Raw genomic sequence first — 22,175 nt, 5'->3', positions numbered from 1 at the left:
TCCTTTCACAACTTTTCAATCATTGCTTCATCTTAGCACATTTCCCCGCTCCTTGGAAACAAGCGCACATCGTCCCCATCCGCAAGAAACAAGAACCCCCATCCAATCCCAATAGCTACCACTCAATCTCCCTACTCAACTCCCTTTCCAAGATTTTTGAAGTAGCCATCCATGACCTTCTACTTTCCCACATCTCCGATCACGATACCATCCCTAGCTTCCAATTCGCCAACAAGAAAGGTCATGGCACATCACATGCCCTCCTCGTCCTCAAATCTGACCTCTACAAAAACTTAAATAATAACATCCCCACCACCGCCTGTCTCCTAGACATTCAGAAGGCCTTCGATTCCGTATGGCACGAAGGCCTTATTTTCAAGCTTTCCTTAGTTTTCTTTCCAATCGTCATTCTCAAGTTAGAGTCCTCGACTCCTTATCCGATCCTTACAGTCCCCCTGCAGGCATCCCACAAGGCTCGGTTCTCTTGCCGCGAGGACCCTTTTCTCTCTTTACACTGCTGATATCCCTCTTCACCACTCCTCTACAACTCCCTGCACAGTCAAAACTCTCCAATATGCCGATGATCTAATTCTCTCTACCCCATCCAGAAATATCCGTGTCGCCCAGTCCCGTATAAACCTCTCCATCCAATCCCTCAACTACTACCTCACCTCCTGGAAACTCCTACTCAATCCGTCAAAATGCCATGCGATCGTCTTTCGAGGCAGGATAAAAATCACCTTCAAGATGCGCTGCGATATTTCCGATCTCCTCATTGAAATTGGCCAAGATCCAATCCTCACCGTCACCTCCACAAGATACCTCGGCATCCATCTAAACTCCCGTCTCTCTCCCATTCCTCACGTTAATTCGATCCTCTCCAACACTTAAACTGGTCTTAAATCCCTGGCCCATCCTTAACAACAAGTCCTCTGTCCGTCCTGACGTTAAGCTCTACTGCTACAAGCTGCTAATACGTCCATTAATGACGTACGGCTTTGTAGCCTACGAGCTAACGAAAGGAAGTTCTTCCCAATATCCCTAGGCCCTTCCCATCCCCGTTCCAACCAAGCAGTCTACAACCGGGTCAACTCGACCCGTTTAGACGTGTTCCCCATAAAATCCCTCATAAAATTCCTTTACCAAGCCCTGAACCTTGACAATAACCTAGTCCGAGATTCCATCTATTCACACACCAGTCCAACTGACCGCCCATTTCGAACCCATGTCCTCCTCTCCGACATCCTAAACCTCCATTCCTTAGGTCGCGTTTTTCGCAACGGTAGACTAATGTATTACCATCGGTCCTACAACGAACATCGCTCTGACACTGTCTACTCCATCTCCCAATAGTTTTAACCCTCCCCTTACGCATCCTTCTCCCATTCCTTTACCGGTAATTCGTTTTTCTTATACATTCTTTATTTTATGGGGGGTTTTTCCTGACTTTCCCCCCACTAGTTTGTAAGCTTAGGTTAAGTTGATCTGTAAATTACGCTTATTATTAAGCTTTAGGTTAATTTCTAGATAAGACTAAGTCGTTAGAAATAAGTTCTAGTATTAAGTAGTAGCCTTAAGCTTAACAATGTAAATAATAGGGTAAATAAATCGAATGTGTTAAAAAAAAAAGCCCCGAGTGTTACACACAATCCCGCCGCGATTACCATACTATTATGTTTTCCGGTAGAACCAACTACTAGAGGATACGTGTCAAAATTTCATGGTATTCGATTCAACAGTTCTTGAGATATTGAAGGCTAAGTGTCCATAGATTTATGTTTGTTTAAAAGATGGAAAAAACCGAATTTCGCGTGTTAATAAAACACTGTTTTTTAATGGGGAAAAAGGCTGAAAAAGTGTCACCCAGAGAAGTGCCTGTCGAAAGCAACCATTTGCCGATGGTATGTGAACTTTAAACGTGGTCGATCATCTGCCGAAGATGCAAGGTATCCAAGACACCCAATCGAGGTGGCTGCGTCGGAAAACATCCAAAAAATCCTAAAAATCTTTATGTCCGATCGTAGAGCGAGGTTGGAGGAGAGAGGTAAGATCCTGAAAATATCAAAGAGAGAAAATTGTGCATGATAATTTGGATATAACATTTTTCCTTCCACTGGGTGCTGCGTTTCCTCAGATTGGAGCAAAAACAACGGCGAATTAATGATTCAAAGCGCTTTTTGCAGCTGTTCACACGGATTTATGCACAAAGTGGCGGACTCCTGTCTCAGACAGACAACCGGCTAAAATACCCCCTGGAGCGCCCAGGAGTCTGGCCTGGAACCGTTTGACACATTACTTCAGGCCAGGCCAGGTTTCGGGGAACCTCAGCTCTCTCCTATCCATTTCCCTCCTTTTCATCTTAACAATGTCTTGAGTGTAACGTGCCACTTGGCTCTACGTGTTTTTGCTCTGCAGCATGGCTTCAGTGTCCGGGGACACAAGGCACTCTTTCATTGAAAGGGGATGACGACGGTGCTCCCACCTTCTGCAGAAGAAAAAGTTGTGGCAAGAATCATCCATCACGTCCTTGCAATAAATATAGTCCCAGTTTCCCGATTGTGTGCAGGATTGAAGATTGAAAATACCCATGTCCGCTAAGTAGCTGGGTTAGGTCAACCTCACCGTGCTTTCGGTTGAACCACGGCCGCACGTCTTTTATGAGATGTGCTGTCCATCTCTCCATTCCCTTTCCCAAGATTGCTGCTATGCGCAGAGAGTATGGGCTCACTCTTCACAACCGATAGCTTCCTTATTCCCTTAGCCTTTCTTGAGGTATATAAGTCTCCGCTCGGCAGCATAGAGAGAGAGATCGGAATAATTGCCTGGCTCCGAGAAGGTATGATAGGCGAACGCATTTCGCAGAGCCCTTCGTCTTTGTACTTGCGCTAGGCGCTTACGGTAAATTTCCTTACTGTGGAAGTCAGCTCATATTTCGGAAGGACGGACTGAACCGCGCTCGTCACCAGACGACGCCTGCTGGATAAGGGGCTTCCGATGTTGAACATCAACCGACAAATCCCAAACATTCTAGCCGCAGCCTTGTCTAGGGTATTGCGAATTTGTCATCAACAACTGCAATAGGTAGCCTGGAGTATGGAAACGATTTTCCAGTGCCTCACAGAATTAAAGAGCACCACTCGGCGACATTGGCGACTGTGTGCCTCAGCCAGTTTTACCGCTTGGGCCACTTCCTCAATGACATCAATTGTGGATCGTCCTGCTTTAAAACCATGTTGTGTCGGTAGGTAGTCTCCCGCAGCACATATTTGGTCAGACAGTCGTGGCTTGATGAGTTTCTCAAGCAGCTTCCCTGCTGTGTCCGACATACTGAACGCACGATACGCTGACGGCCTTTGCCCTTGCTTATCACCACAAATCTCGCAACCTTCCTGATGGAAAACAACCAAACTTGCTTTGAATGCGCTGAGTAACAAGTCCGGCTTGTATTTATATATGAGTTTCAACACTTCGCTGGGAATACCGTCCGGTCCTGGAGCTTTTTTGTCCTTCATTGACATTATCGCCTCCTCTAGTTCCTTTGCAGTGAAGAGTGGGCATTCCTCAGTACCCACTCCTCCATCATCAGCGTTAGTTCGGACGGGGTGGACAGGAAAAGGGGTTACGTACATAAAAATGGATGAAACATGGATTTATCATTATACTCCAGAGTCAAACAGAGCGTTAGCCGAATGAAGACCAAAGGGCGAAAGCCGGCTAAAGCGTCATCAAGTAATGTCATGGTCTCTGTGTCTAGTTGTGGATAAAATCCGGTTCAATATGTTGAGGTGGACGGGTCACCTAATTCACATGGTTGAGGCTGATCCAATCCGGAAGGTCTATAAACGTAATATCTATGGTAGAGAAATAACACATGGCAAACCCTGCCTCGAAGGAACTAATGACGTAGGTCGGAACGCCAAATAGTTGCTAGAGGTATCGGCATGTTTGGAGTTTCTTCCTAAGACAAGCGAAGATAATGTTTCAGATGTTGCGTCGTTAATGATGATGATGATTATATAAAGTAAGACCTGATATATACCGATCTGATCACTTTCTGGATAACAATAAAATTCCTCAGGAGAAGTATGTGAAGCCTGTGAAACTTGAATTCACTCTACGTCTTGTTTCAGCTTACTGTCTTCTCGTAAAACTGAACCTATGAGGGCAGGGTTAACAAAGACGGCGCCCACCTAAGTATGTTTAATTTCTGAACTTCTTCTTCCGCATATAAACTACAAAAAATTAAAATTAAAAACAGGGTCTTTCGGTAATTGAGATATTCAGAAAGAAATGCGTCATCCCTTCGTGGAAACCATGAAGGAAAGAGATAGGGCGGATATATGCGTTTACATACTGAATGAGGTGAGTGACAAAATTGGAAAAAGTTCAAATCATCAGCGCCTGAGGGAAGCAGAAGATCAGAATTCCAACATGAACGAATCATACTTCGCATTATCAAATAATAATTAACCCATCCGAATTGAAAATTCATGATAATAATCGTGGAAGCAGTCAAACCTCTACCAATGGCCCCAATTCCTGCAGCAATCAATGACGAACGGTTGGAGATCTGCGATAGAATAGGAAGCAATAAAGTCCCGGGTCTGGATGGCATACCGGAAAAGCTGGCCGCGAAATCCATATTGACCACCTTTGCAGAGTATTTTGGCAAGGCATGTTCAAGGGGATTTTTCCTGCTTCATGGAATTAGCAGAAGCAGGTGATATTGGCTAAGAGGGGCAAGCCTCTACATGAGCTATCCTTCTACAATCCCATATCTCCAATGAACACAATAGGATTGCTCTTGGTTATTGAGAGCCAAGGAGGCCTGACATATTGGCAATATGGGTTCCTCAAAGTTAGATTAACCATTGATTCAACCAAATTGTGGGCTGACTTAGCCGAAGATGTAATTTTCGGAAAGGGTCGTACCCGCAAATGTGGCGTACTGATGACCACACCCGTGAGAGGTGACGGCAAACACCGAGAGTAAGTTGCCTTTGTGGGACAGGGCTCCGTACAGGGCCTGCTATTGTGAAACATCATGTACAACGATGTACTTAATCTTCCAATTCTGACGGAAGGGGCTGGGTTATAACATATGACGATATAGCACTCATCATAATGTCACTTCAAAGTCAACTACCAAACAATTGGAAGTGATAATATACACGACGCTCAGTTATAAGCAGGACGTGCTGTATGCTTGCGATGAAGCCTCCGCGACAACTATTGCTCTGGCAAAGATGATGCCGAATGTAGGAGGAGCACGGTATACTTGTGGGCTGCTTATAACCAGGATGAAGAACTCGATCTGACACTACGCAGCCATAGTTTTGAGGAAGACATTATAAATTTCTTTTGACGCTCATCAACTGAATCTAAAGGAGAGCTCTAAGAGTCTGCTCTGACTTAAGGACTATCTCAGATGATGCAGCGCGCGTGATCCCAGGAATGATCTCGATTGATTTGGAAATATATTTCATTACTAACTACCAACTAGGCACCTACCCGTCGTCAGAGAAATAGCCTGGACCCGTTTGTCTCTCGACCAGCGGCTGGAGAGAACAGTTTTATTCGCCAATTTCTACGTTTTAAGTGTTAACGCTTTCAATATTTTATAGTGACTAGCATTTCCATGCACGGAAACGCTAAGTCTTTAATAATTATTAGTTACGCGCAATCCGGCCCCTTCATAGGTCGAGCTCTTCTTTTTTACAAAAAGAATGTGCAATCCAGCTCTACTTGTCAGCGCTCCTCAACTACTTGTGACAATGTTTTCTAGAGATATTTGCCTGAGTTTAAATAAAATTGTTTGGCAAATTTCATACCACCTTCCACAAGAGATGAAGGTGAACCCCATTTCACAAAAATCAGTCAGGAGACTGTGCCTTCAAAATTTTCTGCAGATAAGACTGAAAATCTTTGTGGTAAGGAGTTAGTCTCAACATGTATTCAATTCAGCCACGTACCTAAGCTGAACCGCGCAATCCATCCGTCCCTTGTTTCTTTTTGCCAAGAGAGTTGCCACTCATTTAGCGTCTGTTGCCGTTCTTTACGAGTGACCAACACCCTTGAGTCTTTTGTCTTGCGCTTGCACATGGCCTCACGCTCTTTAGTCAAAAAGGCAAAGGGAATCATTCTCACGATCACCGTCACGGTCGGATTAGAGAGAGCGCTATAAGCAGACACCACTCGCAAAACTTCTGTATTTGTTTACCATATACCTCCCTATCTCCACGCTGTAGAACAAAACAGGCGGCGTTGCATTCATTAGAAGACGTTGTCTACTAGATGTATAATAGTATCCCCAATGTTTGGCATTAGCCGACTTAAGGTCGAAGCACCAGATGCATCCTTGTCTGCTGATGTTTGGATTTACTCGAAAACGCTTATTTTTGAGTCGAACGTCAATCCAAGGTATTCATCTGTTGTTGTTGACTCGATTATTAACTCGCCGATCGATATGAGACTTCTTCGATTTTTTTGCAGTGTAAGGCTGAAACCAAGTGCGATCATACATTCTTTTACCCGTCGCATCAATATGCCAAGTCTGCTTTGAGCCTGTTCAACAATGCGTCCGCCAACAAGTGCCATAACATAATCCGCATAATCGACCATGCAAGACTGTCCTGGCATATCATGTCTTAGCAGACTATCTTAAGAAGTATTCCAGAGGTTCGTCCCTAGGGTGAAACGCTGATCTCCATCCTGCTCTGGTCCTCTAGCATCTCATAGAGAAGATAATCCCTCAATATCCGTAAGAGATAGCTCGGCATGTGGAATTTGTGCCCAGAATGTCTTTCCATCTTACGGAATTAAATGCATTTCTGACATCAAGTGTTACGAGGAACATCACCCGAGGAGCAGTGTGCCTCTGCTTGGTGGACTGCAACCACGGGTTGCATGACAACATCCACTGTGGATCTCCGGGCTCTATAACCGAATTGTCTTGGGGATAAGTCTCCAGCAACACGTCCCGTTTTAGTGAGTTTACTACTGATGAGCTTTTCGAGCACTTTCCCGACCGTGTCAAGCATGCAAAGCTTCTTTCAGGCAAACTTTAAAGGCGCCGGCAGTAGGTCTGACTTATATTGGAACACCAGTTTGTATACCTCTGCCGGGATACTATCAGGTCCTGGCGTCTTCTTGTTTTTCATACACAGGGCTGCCTCTTTCAAAACTATTATAAAGAAATGTGGGCAATCTTCGGCGGTTTTCATCAACTGGTACGGGATGTGCGAAACACCAATTTTCGGGTTACAAGTTTCCTATTCACTTCATCGACACATCTGTTTATCGCGCTATAGAGTCCTTGTGTCTGATTTTTACTCTCTTGTGTCAAGTGGCAAAGTTTGTGACAATCAGGAAGGTTAAGTGACAATTTCCGCCGTCTACCAATATATAGAAGGTTTGACATGTCTCAATGCCCTTTTGGGCATGGAAACTCTGCAGGTTGTCGTTATTAGGTTCATAGCTGACAAACCTTCTGTTGTTCACCTTGGCGACGTTCCACGCACAGGAATAGCGCCGGTTCGGTGCCCACCCATAGGTGGTGTCAACCACCTCCAACAGGATATATTGATGGTCGCTTACCGAGAAGCTTTCCAGGATTCGCCACCTATCTACTAGTGCCGCCAGCCATTCGAACGCGAAGGTTATGTCAGGAATGCTTCCTTCGCAACCTCGGTGCCGGAACTTCGGGGTGGATTCGGTGTTTAAAACTATGATTCTAGATATTTTTTTTTAGGATTGCAAGGTCCTAAGTCCGCATCCACTTGATGTCGGACCGGACCAAATGGGGAGCAACTTACCCCCTCTTTTTCTTGGTCCACGGACCGCTCGTTTAGAGCTTAGGGCCCACCCTTTAAAAAATATTAGGCGAAGACGGCTGTACGGTTTCTTACCAGGGCAGATGCAAATCGTCAGATGCTACCTCACCTCTGCCCTGGGAGCAGCATGACCGACGCGGCTCGCAAATGTGCTCCTTTATAATAATTCGTTGAACACAACATCACTACGAATCATATTGAACGTATATCCGCCCGTACTTTGGAACAAAGAGCTAAACATATTTTCTTTAAGGATTTCAGGGTCCTAAGTCCGCATCAATTTGATGTCGGACCGAACCGAATTTGCCTCTGCCCTGGTAAGAAACCGTAAAGCCGTCTTCGCCTAATATGAGTCTAGAGTCCTGGCATAGAAGTCACCCCCAACCAGGATCCGCCCCTTCGTGCAGAAGAGAACGTCCTCCAGAACATCAAGCCTACGTCGAAAGTCCAGCATCGTCTCGGTGCTGGCCTTGGACAATAACCCCGGCCGACCCCAGATGGTAGCGGCACCTGATTAATGGGGTTGCCATGAAGAGACGGTAAGGCGAAAATAATTATTATGCCATCTAGTTTCTCGTGGGGTCCGCAAGATATCTCCATTACCTGTACAGGTTTAAACTGGACACCTTCTCAAATTACCCAAACTGCGATAGAGTTCTAGAGGCCCCACAGCATGTATTCTCCCACTGTACCTAAAGGAAACTTTAGGAGAAAAATTTGCTAACATGTCACCTAGATCTATCGAGAGCGAAATGTGAAAGGTGGAGGAAACCATGAGTGTGCGGTTACGACTGCCGCGTATAGGAGAAAGGAGACCAAGTTAGAATGAGCCACCTCGTCTAACACACTGGCGGATCGAAGCCAGTATCTCTTGAAAATTTCGATCTCCTCCAAAAAAGATGAAGGTCCTAGGAGTTTAACGTGACCTGACGAGTAGGGATGATCAACACCAGCGGCTATGGACACTAATTGATTTCAAGACCACGACCAGTAGCTCAATATTACTGATTTATGAGCGCTGCAGTCATACCAGCGGATGCGACGCCTATTTCACACATCTGGCAAAATTAAGGGTTTGGTCCAAGAGTTGCGAAGCGGTATATCACTCACTGAGTTCACAAAGAGCTGTGATCGTGGTATGAAGGGATTAACCAAAAATAGCCAGATCGAGAGCATATTTACCAGGAATTCTCCTGATACTTATCCTCTCAGAGGACGATCCTGGTTCCCACATTCTTAACAAGTGTAACATGAAAAAAGGCCGCTTTGTTGCCTACAACAAATAATTGTCTACAAACATTGGACCGAATAGGAATTCCGAGACCATCTTTCATAAAATAGACCTCGGCCGACTATTTATGACAACATTTCAAAAACAATTCAAAATAGTCCTTAACGGCAAGTAGACTACGCTCCAACTGCCATTTTACTTTTGTACGTTTCCAACAATGGTAACAATAATATTCACACGTTCCAAGAACAAAAGAAAAATACATAAAACAAATCCTTTCCATTTAATTTCAGGATATTGAAAAAGTTTTCAATGATTTCGAGGAAGAATTGGCTCGGATCCGTTCGAAAGCCAATCATATAATAATCGTGACGAACGACGGGACCGTCCTTCACTCGACCACGGATGCAACGACCACCCGGACGATAGCCGGCCTGGTCTGCAACCTTTTAACCTCATTGGCCAACAGCGCTGTTCGTGATGTTGACCCCACTGACGAGCTGAAATATATGCGAATCGCTACCAAAACGTATGAGGTCCTCGTTGCTCCCGATAAGGATTTCACATTGGTAGCAGTGATATAGTGAGAGAAGCAACCGGGACCACCCTTCCTCGGCCAGCAGATGATAATCACAATTCTGGAAACTTTATGAAACTCTCCGATATGCAAAACAGGTTATCGGAAACGTACGGATATTCAATATTTGTTGTGCAATGGTAATCGTCCTGTGGGGTAGTATGAAAATAAACATGACTCTTTCAATCGATTTCTCTTTGGTGATTTTATTGAATCGGGAATGCGGAAGCAGAGTACAATGCACCCCTTCATTTGACCTAGAAATTATTCACCCCTGAGTGAGGATATTCCATCGGCACTCCATTTACAACAGCTCGCTCCTTTGCTTTGAACACGTCATATGCATAGAGTTCGCAATCTAAGCTAGCTGGGGAAATCCTTGCTCATCCCTTTGTTTGCCTTTCTGATTTTTAATGAACTGTCTGCGGTGTTGATTCAGTTATTTACTAGGCACCGAGCGATACGGATATTTTTATTGATGGTAAGAACAGCTAGATCAAAGTCGAAGTTTTTTATCCTTTTATATCTTCCTTCCTATCCCACCTACTTAGGCTTCCTCCAAAAGAACGCATTCTTACGTCGAGGAGGCTTTTAGGCAAATTTGCGAACAACCTGGGATCGTGGATGTTGTCATTTTGAACGCAGCTGGGAATCCTGTCCGCACTACACTGGAAGAGCAGCGGAGTTTGGAGCATGCTGGCATGTGGACGCAGTTAATGCAGAAATCGAAATATGCAGTACAAAATATAGACCCTGAGGACGACGTCCTGTTTTTAAGGGTGCGAACCAAACAGCATGAGACGATAGTGACGCCCGACGAAAAACTGACTTATGTTGTTGTGCAGAATCCACAAGATAAAATATCTGTGAAACCCCAAGGCATTGCTTTATCCAAAGGATCAAACGAATCGGCGGGTGGCAGAGTGATCTAAATAAATCAGAAATGAAGTACAATGGAATGGAGTTTTCACTTTCAGTTGGTATTATATTATTTCTCTACTTTGCTGAGCTACACAAACGGCGGGATTTCCTCTAATTAAAACATTTCAGAAAGGAAGTTTCTAGCAGACTCCAATTTACTCGTTTCACAGTATGAACAAGGTGACGTCGGATTTGTACACTCGTATTGTTCTGCGCTATATGTTTCTGGGACGAACCAATCGATGGTCACTGAGAGATAATGGATTCCATGACATGGCATGGCCAGAAGTTGTCGCCTTTTCAAAAAGTCTGCCCTTTTCTGCCGTCGCATCAATATGAGGACGCAGGTCTTGTTTGACACCTTCGATGTTCTGCCCATTAATGCAGACTGTGAACCTTGATTTCGTTGGTATTTATTTTTAGTCCAATTCTGCTTGCTTCCTTTTCCAAGCCCACTGCCAGTTGGCGTAGGTATCATAGTGCATTGAATCCTCCACGTCCGCTGACCAAGGCAGCATGGGGAACATCACCGATAACGATAAGCAATAATATCGGCGACAAGATGCTTCGCTGGTAGACTCTGTTTTGGAGTTCAAATGTTTACGAAAGTTTACCTCAATACAGCACGGGCAATTTTGCGCCCTAATATTTCGCTTTGATAACAGATATAAAATTCTAAGAGATGCCAATCCTGCGTAAAATATATCAGGTACACCCTTTGTTGTTTCAGAATGATCCGAAGAGAGTTGATGTTGTCAGTGCAGGAGGATCCAGGAACGAAAGCTGCCCTTTGTCGACCAAGGTTTGAACAGGTCCCTTGATATGTCCCAGGACTATTTTTGGAATTTTTATTCCGGCAGGAACCCTCCCCTTCGAATAATGGCACTAAAACCAGTAACTCTTTTTGGAGTGTTTACAATTATTCCATTCTCCCTTCAAAATCCGTTTTGGAAGAAGTGAACGGATAAGGAACCGATGAATTTGTAGAAATTTTATTCTTTTTGAACACCGCCATAGAAGGTTCCAATTTCGTTCGTTTGAGAGATGAGGAGGGGAAAATCACTATAGTTTGAATGGGGCTGAAATACTTAGCCTTCTTAGGGATAATATGGGGTAAATTTCACTTGGATAAGTAGTACATATTTATGGGGGAAGCTGGGGCTTCAGAATTTACTCAAAGTATTCCCTGCTTGTTATAAAAGGGATACAGATTTGTGGGCTGGCAATCTAATCTTCTTTATGCTCTGGAAACGGCCGCCATGCCTCGGAGCCATGCAGATTTTTCAACAACAAAGTTTTTGCTATCGTCATCTGTCTACTATTAAATTTTAGAATGTGTGAACGCCCCTTTTTTGGAGGGCAGAGTAGGTGAATGCATTTACGCACACGGTACGTCGTCGGACTACCAACTAAACACCTCCCCATCGTCAGAACCTGGAACCGTTTGTCACATTACTTCGGGCTAGCTTCCGAGCTCTCCCGCCTTGCGGAGCCATCAAATCAGGGAATTGCTTTCACCAACGGGATGGGGGAGGAGGAAAGGAACTGCAGTTACCCGAGACACTAACTATATAGGTACTTCCTTGCCAAGAGCGTCAGCCCACACCTCTGCGCCGTAGAACAATATAGACTGCGTTAATCTCATCAGGAGACGTCGCTCCGCCTGCTAGATGTAGATCCCCCAATATTTACCATTAGCCGACACAATACCGAGACTCAAGCTGCAGTTTTATTCGCTGCTGCTTTGATTTGCTCGAAAAAGCTCATCTTTGTGTCAAGAGTCAGTCTAAGGTACTTTACCGTTGGTTTTGACTCGATTATCGACTGTCCGATCAATATGGGACCCAGGGTCGGAACTCTCTTTCTAGTCCGAATGACTATTTCAGTTTTTTCCAGTCCAAGGTAGAAAGCATGAGCAGTCCATTCGCTTACCCGTTGCATCAATATGCCAAGTCTGCTTGCAACAGTGCACCCAGCAACAAATGCCGCGACATCACCTGAATAACTGACCAGGCGCGTATCTTCTGGCATGCCGAGTTTAAGTAGACTATCATAGGAAGCATTCCAGAGGTCCGGCCTTAGGATGGATCCCTGCGCTACTCCTGGCATGACCTCCATCCTTCTCTGAACCTGTGTCTCGTAGAGCAGGGAGCGGTTCCTCAGATAATCTCTCAATATCCGTAAGAGATAGTTCAGTACATGGAAAGCATTGTCTAGTGTATCTAGAATGTTTTTCCATCTTAAAGGAGTTTCTGACGTCAAGCTTTACGAGGAGCATCACCCGTCAAGCACGGTGGCTGTATGTGTCCGCTCGATGACTGGCACCCACGGCTTGCATAACAGTATCAACTGTGGATCTCCCTGGTCTAGAGCCGAACTGCCGTAGGGATAAGCCGCCGGCAGCAAGTATCGCTTCAGCGAATCTACTTCTAACGAGCTTCATGAGCACTTTCCCGGCAATGTCAAGAATACAAGCGTTGAAAGGGCTGAGCAAAAAGATCTGATCTATGTTGGAGCACTGGTTTGTATACTTCTGCTAGGACACCATCGGGTCCTGGCGCCTTCTTGTTTTTCATAGGGAGGACTGCTTCTTCCAACTCTTTTATAGAGAAAAGTGGACAGTCCTCAGCGCTATCCGCGCAGCCGTTATCATCCCGTACGGGGTACACAGGGAATAATGCCCGTATAATGCTGTCTATCTGCTCGGTCTTAGGTGAGCAGGGTTTCCCCAGGGCCCCGATTTTTCGCGTCACTAGTTAGTAACCGAGTCCCCACGGGTCTCCATTCACCTCGTCGACCAGGTCCTGCCAGCAGCGAGCTTTGCTCCTGTTTATTGCGCTGTGAAGTCTCCTTTTAGCTGATTTGTAGTTTGTCATTACGGTCCATGTATCCTAAGGGTCGTTTGAACGTCCTGTCAAGCCGCGGAGTTTGTGTCTGCGATTCGTTTGGCCCTCGCGGTGTTTAAGCCATTCATTTAAGGCATTGTGTGCAAGGGAGCGGGCCGCAATGGTCAAGGATGGGTATACCCTCGGGGACAAAGCTCCTATCCCAGTTCCCTGAGGCCTGTCCTTCGTTTAGCTGGTCCTGGAACTCACGGACGGATCACCGCTCGCTCCGAGCAACGTGGCCTACTAATTCCGGTTCAATGAGCACTACCCGACCAGGGTTCCGAAGAGGTAGGCTCCTGATACACGCCACAACTACCACCTGAGCTAAGTTGACATCACCCCATCGCCATCCCAGTGTTTCCCGGCGTATATGGGTCATTAGCATTTCGCTCTTCACCGAGAAACTTCCTACCACTTATAAGGCCAGCTAGGGAGTCAGAACTACTTGCTCGGGCACCTCGCAGACACCACTCCCCGTATCATAAGCGACCGCTTAAGGATGGCTGATGATCCCTGTGGATGGCGCCTTGACGACAGTATCGAGGCCTTCCAAAGTGGTTGCTTGCTTCAATTTCTGCGAGAATTCCAGCGGTACAGGCTAGGTATTCTCGCCCTTTTGCGGCACTGCGCTGTTGTACTTCGGAGAGCCTGACGAAAGCAAATGTGAATTAGGTGTCGGACTGGTGCTTACGGCAATCGCGAGGCCCACCTTCATCCCCTATGATCCAGGTTCGGACATGATTCTGACTACCAGATTCCAGTCCAAAATGAGGAGCATTTCAATAGTAGAATGCTATGCACCAACAGAGACCTCCGATACAAACGAGAAATTGGCATTCCGCGAGAAACTGAATGCAGTTCAAAAGAAGCTTCCTAAGGATAACATGATGATGGTAGCTTTTCTTACCTCGCGCGTTACTCCGTTATTTTTCTCAGGCTTAAAAAGTTTCGACCCCCAAGTTCGCTACCGACGGGCTGAGATTGGGGGGGGGGGGCTGAAGGGATGTCACAAGACCTCTGTGACTGCGGAATCTTGGAAGCGATCGATGAATATAAGGGATTGGCTGTATTGATCGTACACCGCATAACAAAAGACCTTTCGGTGGTCCAATTATTTATGTGAATGAGCAGCTGCAAGGAGCACTTCATTCGATTCTTAACCAAATAACATCCGAGGAAGCTCTACTAAATGGTATGACTAATCATCTCAATATAGCGAGATCATCTCCGCCATCAATGCGTTCAAGTGGAGTAAATGTGCTGTGACTGACACTGTCCCGCTGCTCCTGTAGTTCCTGTAAAACTGCTAGTTACACTTATGCAAGAATCTTCAAAATGCGAGTTCTTTCCCAACGTGTGGAAGAAGGGGATGATCATTAAAATTCAGAAAAGGGTACTGCTTTTAAGTCCAACAATTGTATAGGCTCCAGTCTGCTTCTTCTTCCTCAACGACGTGTGGAAAGGTGCGCGACTAGCCCTGAGAAGGGTCACAGAGCTGCTATTGTTTAACAAGACCAACAACAATTTTGACATCGCCATCTGGATGCAGCTAGGCAATAAATCAGGAGAATGAACTGATACACTAGGAATTTACCTGGCACCCGAAACTGATGTAAAAGAGATTCAGAAGCTAAAGGCCTCCAAAAATTGTACGGCCTTCAGATTGTCATGTACAAATGCCGGCTCTCAAGTCTAATGGGGGTAAAACCAGAAGGATAATACTCACCATATTCGTTGGAGAAACTGTAATATCAAAATGAGGAGATTCAGACTTCTGGAATATCTAATAGGAACAGACATGTAGGTCCTCATTTGGGGCAATAAACCCACTTTCTATAATGGGACCATCGCCACACCAACCGAATGGCAGCTCTCTTGGCTAAATGAGTGAAGAGGCAGATGCACTGTGCACCTCATCGGCAATTTAGATTCGTGTCTGAATCAAAAGACAACGCCGAATACACCTTTTTCTATTGTGAAAGGTAGTATGGGTTTCATCAGCTTTATGCAGATACAGGGGAGCTCTCCCCAGAGAATGTTGTCAGAGGAGAGCTGGCAGATGGAGTCGTTTTGCACATTACTTTCGGGTTCTTTTTATTGCGAAAAAAATTGAGCTCGACCGATGAGGGGTTTCTTTGAACTAATAATCCTTTTTCCTCCCGCTGGTTAGCTCTCTGGTGACGAGGAGGCGTTTAGGTGGTAATCCGTAGCATACCGTTGCAGAAGTCCAACACTCACTTGCTCCACCCAAAAAAAAATTCCGTGGGTTTTTGAAGACGCGGCTTGATTTTGTGACCACACTGAGAGCCCCGCTGTGACAAGCAACAACGGTACCAGTTTATACTGAGTACATACCTAAATCTCTAACGTGCGGCACCCGAGTTCTAAGCGCAACTCCCCGCTTGAGGCCTCAATGCCTCTTGTCCGCGATATGGACATAATCACAACTGAAGATATTGTATAAATACTTTAGATTTCGTCAAGTTCATCACATTAATTAATTCATTCATGGGGTTAAAACTCATTTGGTATTTCGGGTAAATGCAACTAATTGTTCTGCTATCTTCGATGCAAAACAGAAAGTGCCGACATTGCGCCCCTTGCAGCTGATTCGGGGAAAGTCGTGCAAAAGTTAACTGTTCACAAAAATACCATCAACTCTAATATAAAATTGCACGCAATCTCACACCACCAGTATATATGTAGTAAAATCAAAGTGAGGGTGATTTTTCAAAAGGAAGGGTGTCTCGATGAACTTCCTTTAAAAGAAACATATCTAAGGGAAGATAATTAACAAAGTAAAATTTAAGATTGAAATCATATTAACTAGGGTTAAAGTTTACTTTTTGAAACACGACGTTTTAATAAGGTGACGAAACGTTGAACATTTATTGGATTCCTGAAAGACCTTTTAAATAGAGAACGAAACTGTAGATATCATTTCAAGTAATACAGAGAGGGCGGCCGCGTGTGGGATTCGCACCCACTAAAAATCACCCCCAGTCTCCCCAGCCCCGCGGGACCACCATTTAGGTATTACTTCATGGGGTGAGTTTACCTTTAGGCAGGCGCGATTGAATCTTCAGAGCCAGCTCGTAGCATCCACGAAGGAAAGCAGCTCTCCCACCCTGCAGTTAGAAATCTCTCTAAGGTCCCCTCTAGCCTGACTATAACTAGAACTGGGCAATCGCAGAAAAAGTGCATGTGGGTTTCTCTTCCTTCTCAAATTATAGGGTATACCGAGCTAGGCGGCATGGTCCCCTATGGGCCAGTACCCCATTCAGACCACCGTAATCTTGAATGCATTTACACGCATCTGGCACAGGAGCCCTCGTGATCGGTCTATGTTATAAGCGGGCCAAATCCTCCTTGACTTGGCACAGCTGGTAAGCCTTCACCATCTAAGGCCCGCGGCTGCTAAGTTGTGCGAGTGCCCTTGACAGCCGCCAGCGAGACTGTATCCACCGAAGGGCTGCCAACAGCAGAGCCCTGCCTGGCTAATCCGTCAGTTCGCTGATTCCCCTCTATGTTCCTAGGCCCAGGAACCCAGAGGAGGGAGACTTTGAGCGTGCCGCCCAGACTGTCCAGCGCGTTCCTGCACTGCCCCACCAGCCTGGAGGATGTCGTCGCTGAGTGCAAGGCCTTGATGGCCGCTTGACTGTCGGCCAGAATGGCTGTGTTACGCTTGTGGTTCAGATCCCGCACAAGACATCGGCAGACTTCCAGTATCGTCAGTACTTCCGCTTGAAATACACGGGCGAAACCTGGAAGACCATACGACTCAGATACACTGTGTGTATTCATCTTTAATCCATCAGTAAAGAATACTGTCTCATTACTCTACCACACGCCGCCGGTCTTCCGCTTTGCATTAGTTGGAAAGTTCACAGCAAAGTTTCTCGTGAAGTTCAGCTTGCGTGTGGTATAGTCCGTGGGATATGCCCAAGTTTCCTGAGGTTTTTCGTCTAGGATGTGACTGTGGCTGCCCAGCATCCGGACTCACGTAGGCTGACGGCACTGTACCCTACAACGTATTTAATGTTCAAGGCTAGTGGGAGGAGATGCAGGAGAGCAATGAGAGCATCTGCCGGGCAGGACCGCACAGCCCCAGTAGCACATGCACACGCGGTTCTTTGAATCCTATTAAGCTGCATCCTTTTGTATTTTCTGCTCAAAGCCTGCCACCATACAAGACAGCCATACGTTAGGATTGGACACACCACAGCGGTGTACATCCAGAGAACCATCCTCGGCTGGAGACCCTATTTCTTTGCAATGGATCTCTTGCTGACAGGCCTTCTTAACGCTCAGTTCTATGTTCAATCTCCAATTTAGTTTCGGATCCAGGTTTACACCCAGATACTTTACATTGGAGGAAAAAACCAATCCATTCAGCCGTGGTGGTGAATAGCATCAGTTCCGTTTTGATTGGGTTTATGCCGAGTCCGCAACTTGCGGTCCACAGGCACATCTTTCGCAACGCTAATTCCATGATGTCGCTCATAATGGACGGAAACATCCCTGATACTAATATCAGCAAGTCGTCGGCATACGCCATTACCTTCACCCCGCTGCTGTCCAATATTCATAAAATTTCGTCCATTACTATTAACCAGAGAACTGGAGACATGGCGCCACCCTAGGGCGTGTTGAAAGCTCCCTCTATATCCAAGAAAGTAGCTAGGGTATACTGCTGGTACTGCAGTGATCCCTTAACCGTGCCAATTACCTCGTGGAGAGCAGTTTATGTGGATTTTCCTTTTTGGTAGGCATGATGGGACTTAGAGAAAGGCGTTCACTCCATAATCGTCCTTAGGTGTATGTCCAGGACGCGCTCTAGGGTCTTCAGCACGAAAGAGGTGTGGCCGATTGGTCGAAAGTCCTTCGCAAACTTATCACCGCACCTACCCGCTTTCGGTATGAAAACCACTCGTGAGCGTCTCCAGGACTGTGGTACGTATCCTAAAGAGATGCAGCTCCGGTAAATCTCAACAAGCCACGACGCATACCCTTTCCAGCTGCTCCTGTAGATTGACTGGCATTATACCATCAGCGCCCGGAGATTTTTACGTGAAAAAGCTGTTTATAGCCCAGGCGATCTCATCCTCAGTAATTACCGATTTGATAGCCTCGCAAACCTTTCAAGCAAGGCTCTGACTCACAGTCTTCCACGCTTGCGGGAAAGTGCGTCTGAACCAGCAGCTCCAAGGGCTCACCAGGAAATTTCGTCCAGGAGCCTTTCGACTTTTTGAGAATGGATGGGCTCTTATGTTCCTTGGACAGAATCTTGCTGAGCCTCGCGCTGGTGCTTTCGCTGTTCTGACAATAGTTCAACCAAGACCGCCTGTTGCTTTCGATGGCCGACTTGTATTTCTTCAGACAGTTCTTGTATGGCTGCCAATATTTATGTAGCAGATGTTGAAAATTTCCCTGGTCCCTGGCAGTGTCTTCTTGCTGTACTCAGTAAGGCACGAGACTCTAAAGGCGATATCGAATGCCTTTTTAAGCGCCCCGACCTTTGACTCCAGTTCGTCTGTTGTGCCAATCTTCCCAATTTGCGCACCAGAGAGTTTGTTCTTGATTACTTGACCAAACTTTCTCTGGTTGATCTCCCCGAGGCCTCTGAAGGGTTTGCAGTCCTCTGCAGCGAGATCTAGATTGAAAAGTATCCAACTGTGATCTGAGAAGTATCTCTGGTCAGACACTCTCCAGTTCTCCACCCTAAGAATTCCATTGTCGGTTATTAGGGTGATATCAAGGACCTCCTCCCAACCGTCACAGTTCTCCGAGCTTGGGAAATGGAAGGTTAGTGTAGTGCCTCTATTACACACCGATAGACTTGAATTAATAATAAAATCAAAGAATGACTCACCTCCCTCGTTGATTTCGGAGCTGCCCCAAAGCGTATGTCTTGCATTGGCGTCGCAGCCTATCAACAGGTTGGCCTTCTTTGTTGCTATGGTGTTCGTCAAATGTTGTAGTTCTTCTGGCGGAGCTGATCGGTCGTGAGCCATGCAAGCCGAGAAAATATACACGTTCTCTGCCTTCACCTGCTCCAGTTTGACCACGATTAGGTCGCTGGAACTCAGGTTCGGACACAGAAAAGCGTGCAGACTTTTCCTCGCGAGGATACATGCTCTTGGTCTGTCCTGATCAGCGTCTCCTTTGCTGTGGTATAAATTAAAATATTTGCTTTGGATCCCTTTGATGATTCGGTCGCCTTCAACCCAAGGCTCCTGTATTAGTGCGATGTCGATGTCTTCCTCTAGGATGAAGACAAGCAGATTAGTCGAGGCACACTTGGACTGCTGCAGATTTATCTGCGTTACTTTCAGCATGATCAGCTTGCGTGTGAGGTCCCTCGGCGAACCGTGGATTATCATCTCCTCCAACAGCTCGGTGGCGGTGTCGATTGGATCTAGGTCGTCGTCTGGTTTTGCAGAGCGGAACACTTTTACCTTTGCGTTCCTAACTTCGAAACACACTTTATAGTCGTCCTTTTCATGTGCCTCCAGGCACTCTTTGTTTATATGGGGTAGAAAAGGTTGGCTGGTTGTCTGGGGTTCCTCCTCCTTGAGAACAACCCAGTCGTCCATGGGGATCCTGGTTTTGAAGGCGCAGGGATTGGACGAGTTTGTCCTTATCCATGCGGATCGTCGGCAAGCAGATGTGACCGACTGGTCTTCCAGAAATCTAGTCGTAAGGGATGACATTGAGCTTTACGCTCCCCTAGGCGTCGCTGATCCTAGCGACGTACGAACCGAGAAAACCCCTAGAGAATTGGTTCTCGCAAGCTATAACGTGAAATCCACGGACCACCTGAAAGGAATCAAAACTGGGGATAAATCACTTGTGTTAGCCTTCGGCGTCCAGAAGATGCTCAATGACCTTATCCGACAGCCTGGTCCGCACCTCCGGCCCTAGTTTACCGCTAGCTGAATTAGCAGCCGTCAGCGCCAAACATAAGTGACTCCTGGCCACATCGCTGAAGGGTTTCGCAGTTTGTGGTTCTGCTCCGCTTGTGATCTTGCTCGCCTTCCGCTCGTCTGCCAGGCATTTGCTGTTATATTCCTCAACAATCGCCTGCTATTTAGCGGGGTCTTTTTTATCCCGCTCATCGAAAGTACCAGCCTCCTTATTCTTCTTTTCTTGCTGAGAATATGCATGACCTTCTGGTACTGGCTCTTGATCTTGGTGTACTGCTCTCGACGGCTACTGTCTCCTCGCTCGATGCTAGCAGCTCATTTTCCAATGATGCGCTTGGCATTAACCCCTCTTCTTCTATCGTCGTTTTTTTTTATTTTTAAAATTGAGTCCATGTCTTGGTCCCGCGAGTAGTCCGGGAATGTTCACCCTGGCTAGCCCGGCCACCAGGGTGAGGGTCTTATTTGAAACTGAAGGTGTCCAAGGTATTCAGTTTCCAACGACCACCATGAGGAGGTCGTGTGAGGACTTTTCGAATTATGCAGCTTTAACCTAAAGCGTAATCAGACCAGGCCGCCTCCTTTTAGAAACTCTGCAGGTATTCTATCAACAACGGGCGCTTTGTTGTTTTTGAGTATTTTAAGTGCATTTTTGACTGCTTCGAGTATACGTGGTAGGGCAGGTGGCTGCACCGCCCTGCTCCTTCGTTGTGCAGAGATTATGTTGTGGCATTAAGTAGCCGCTCGGAATATTGCCTCTGGGTTCATGTGTAGCATTTTTCTCATCGATAAGTTTCGACAAACCGTTCATTTCTTTTGATCCAAGGATCGTGTCTGATGGTTTTCTCCTCAGCCACCTTGATTGCGTCTTTCGTAATCGTTATATCTTTAACCTCTTCCGAATTCAATTCTAGGTTCATTGAAAATAAGATTGTTTTGAATACGTTATTGTCCTATTGCACAGCACGCAACCTGAGGACCTGTCCGCTTGTCTTTGCTTTATGGGGCAAAGAATTGCGACTCCCCTTTTCTCTAGGCTTAGGCTTAACAAAATTTCGAAATGTTTGATGGAAAAGTGCGCTGAACTTTTACTTTATTTGTAGCGATCGCATTGATATCTACCAATAAACTAGTTACGTGCGAGATTAGAGAGCTATGTTCTAATCGTAAAATTAGATTGTAGTTCTACCTTATTAGGTAAAGCCACACATTACTTTGAGCGTCTTTATTCGGGATACCGGACAGAACTAGACATTGTGCTTCAGTGAGTGGTGTTGTTAAAATACCAGAAAATTGTTCGTCTAGTGAAAACTCTTCCTTTTCACTAACTTCAGACATGTTAGCCACTGCATGACACTTTGGAGAGCTTAATTAAATTGCAAATTACTTTAAATCCAATGAAGGCAAAAATACACTCATTACATGGAGACGGGACATAATCTTCTTTTTATTTTCTTAAACTGACATTTCTCAACTTATCAATATTCATATTTTACAATTCAAAAATTAATTAATCATGACCTGCTCCGCCACGGAGGACACCGATAGTGGCCACTGTCAATCGAATTAACAACATTTGAAATAAATTTCGAAATAAATTTCGAATGTTGTTAACCCCGCTGCGCCACAAGATTAATGTTCACCGAGATTTTAACTGATATTATGTAAGTTCTGGTGATTTTAGCTACCATATTTGATTTTTTTAGAGTTAACAAAGCTTACTTAAATTTTTGAAGAAATTATTTGTACAGAGGGTCACTAAGTATAATCTATACTGTTCCCCTCCATTGCATTGACATTTAC

The 22,175-nt window shown here is 45.6% G+C and overlaps 2 protein-coding genes across 2 annotated transcripts; both read left to right on the top strand.

Moving 5' to 3' along the window:
- The first annotated feature begins 9,187 nt into the window (after positions 1-9,187).
- On the top strand, positions 9,188-9,833 carry LOC119655375 (dynein light chain roadblock-type 2-like). Its single transcript, XM_038061239.1, has 2 exons — positions 9,188-9,283; positions 9,357-9,833. The coding sequence occupies exons 1-2, from the start codon at positions 9,281-9,283 to the stop codon at positions 9,645-9,647; spliced, it is 294 nt and encodes a 97-aa protein (XP_037917167.1). The 5' UTR covers positions 9,188-9,280; the 3' UTR covers positions 9,648-9,833.
- A 128-nt stretch (positions 9,834-9,961) lies between these two features.
- Positions 9,962-10,596, top strand: LOC119655355 (dynein light chain roadblock-type 2-like). The gene is made up of 2 exons (XM_038061206.1): positions 9,962-10,121; positions 10,192-10,596. Exons 1-2 carry the CDS (start codon positions 10,119-10,121, stop codon positions 10,570-10,572), a joined length of 384 nt encoding a protein of 127 aa, XP_037917134.1. The 5' UTR covers positions 9,962-10,118; the 3' UTR covers positions 10,573-10,596.
- Positions 10,597-22,175: the final 11,579 nt, after the last annotated feature.

The sequence above is a fragment of the Hermetia illucens genome, chromosome 4 (assembly GCF_905115235.1).
Source record: "Hermetia illucens chromosome 4, iHerIll2.2.curated.20191125, whole genome shotgun sequence".
NCBI lineage: Eukaryota > Metazoa > Arthropoda > Insecta > Diptera > Stratiomyidae > Hermetia > Hermetia illucens.
This window is presented reverse-complemented; position numbering and strand designations above follow the sequence as displayed.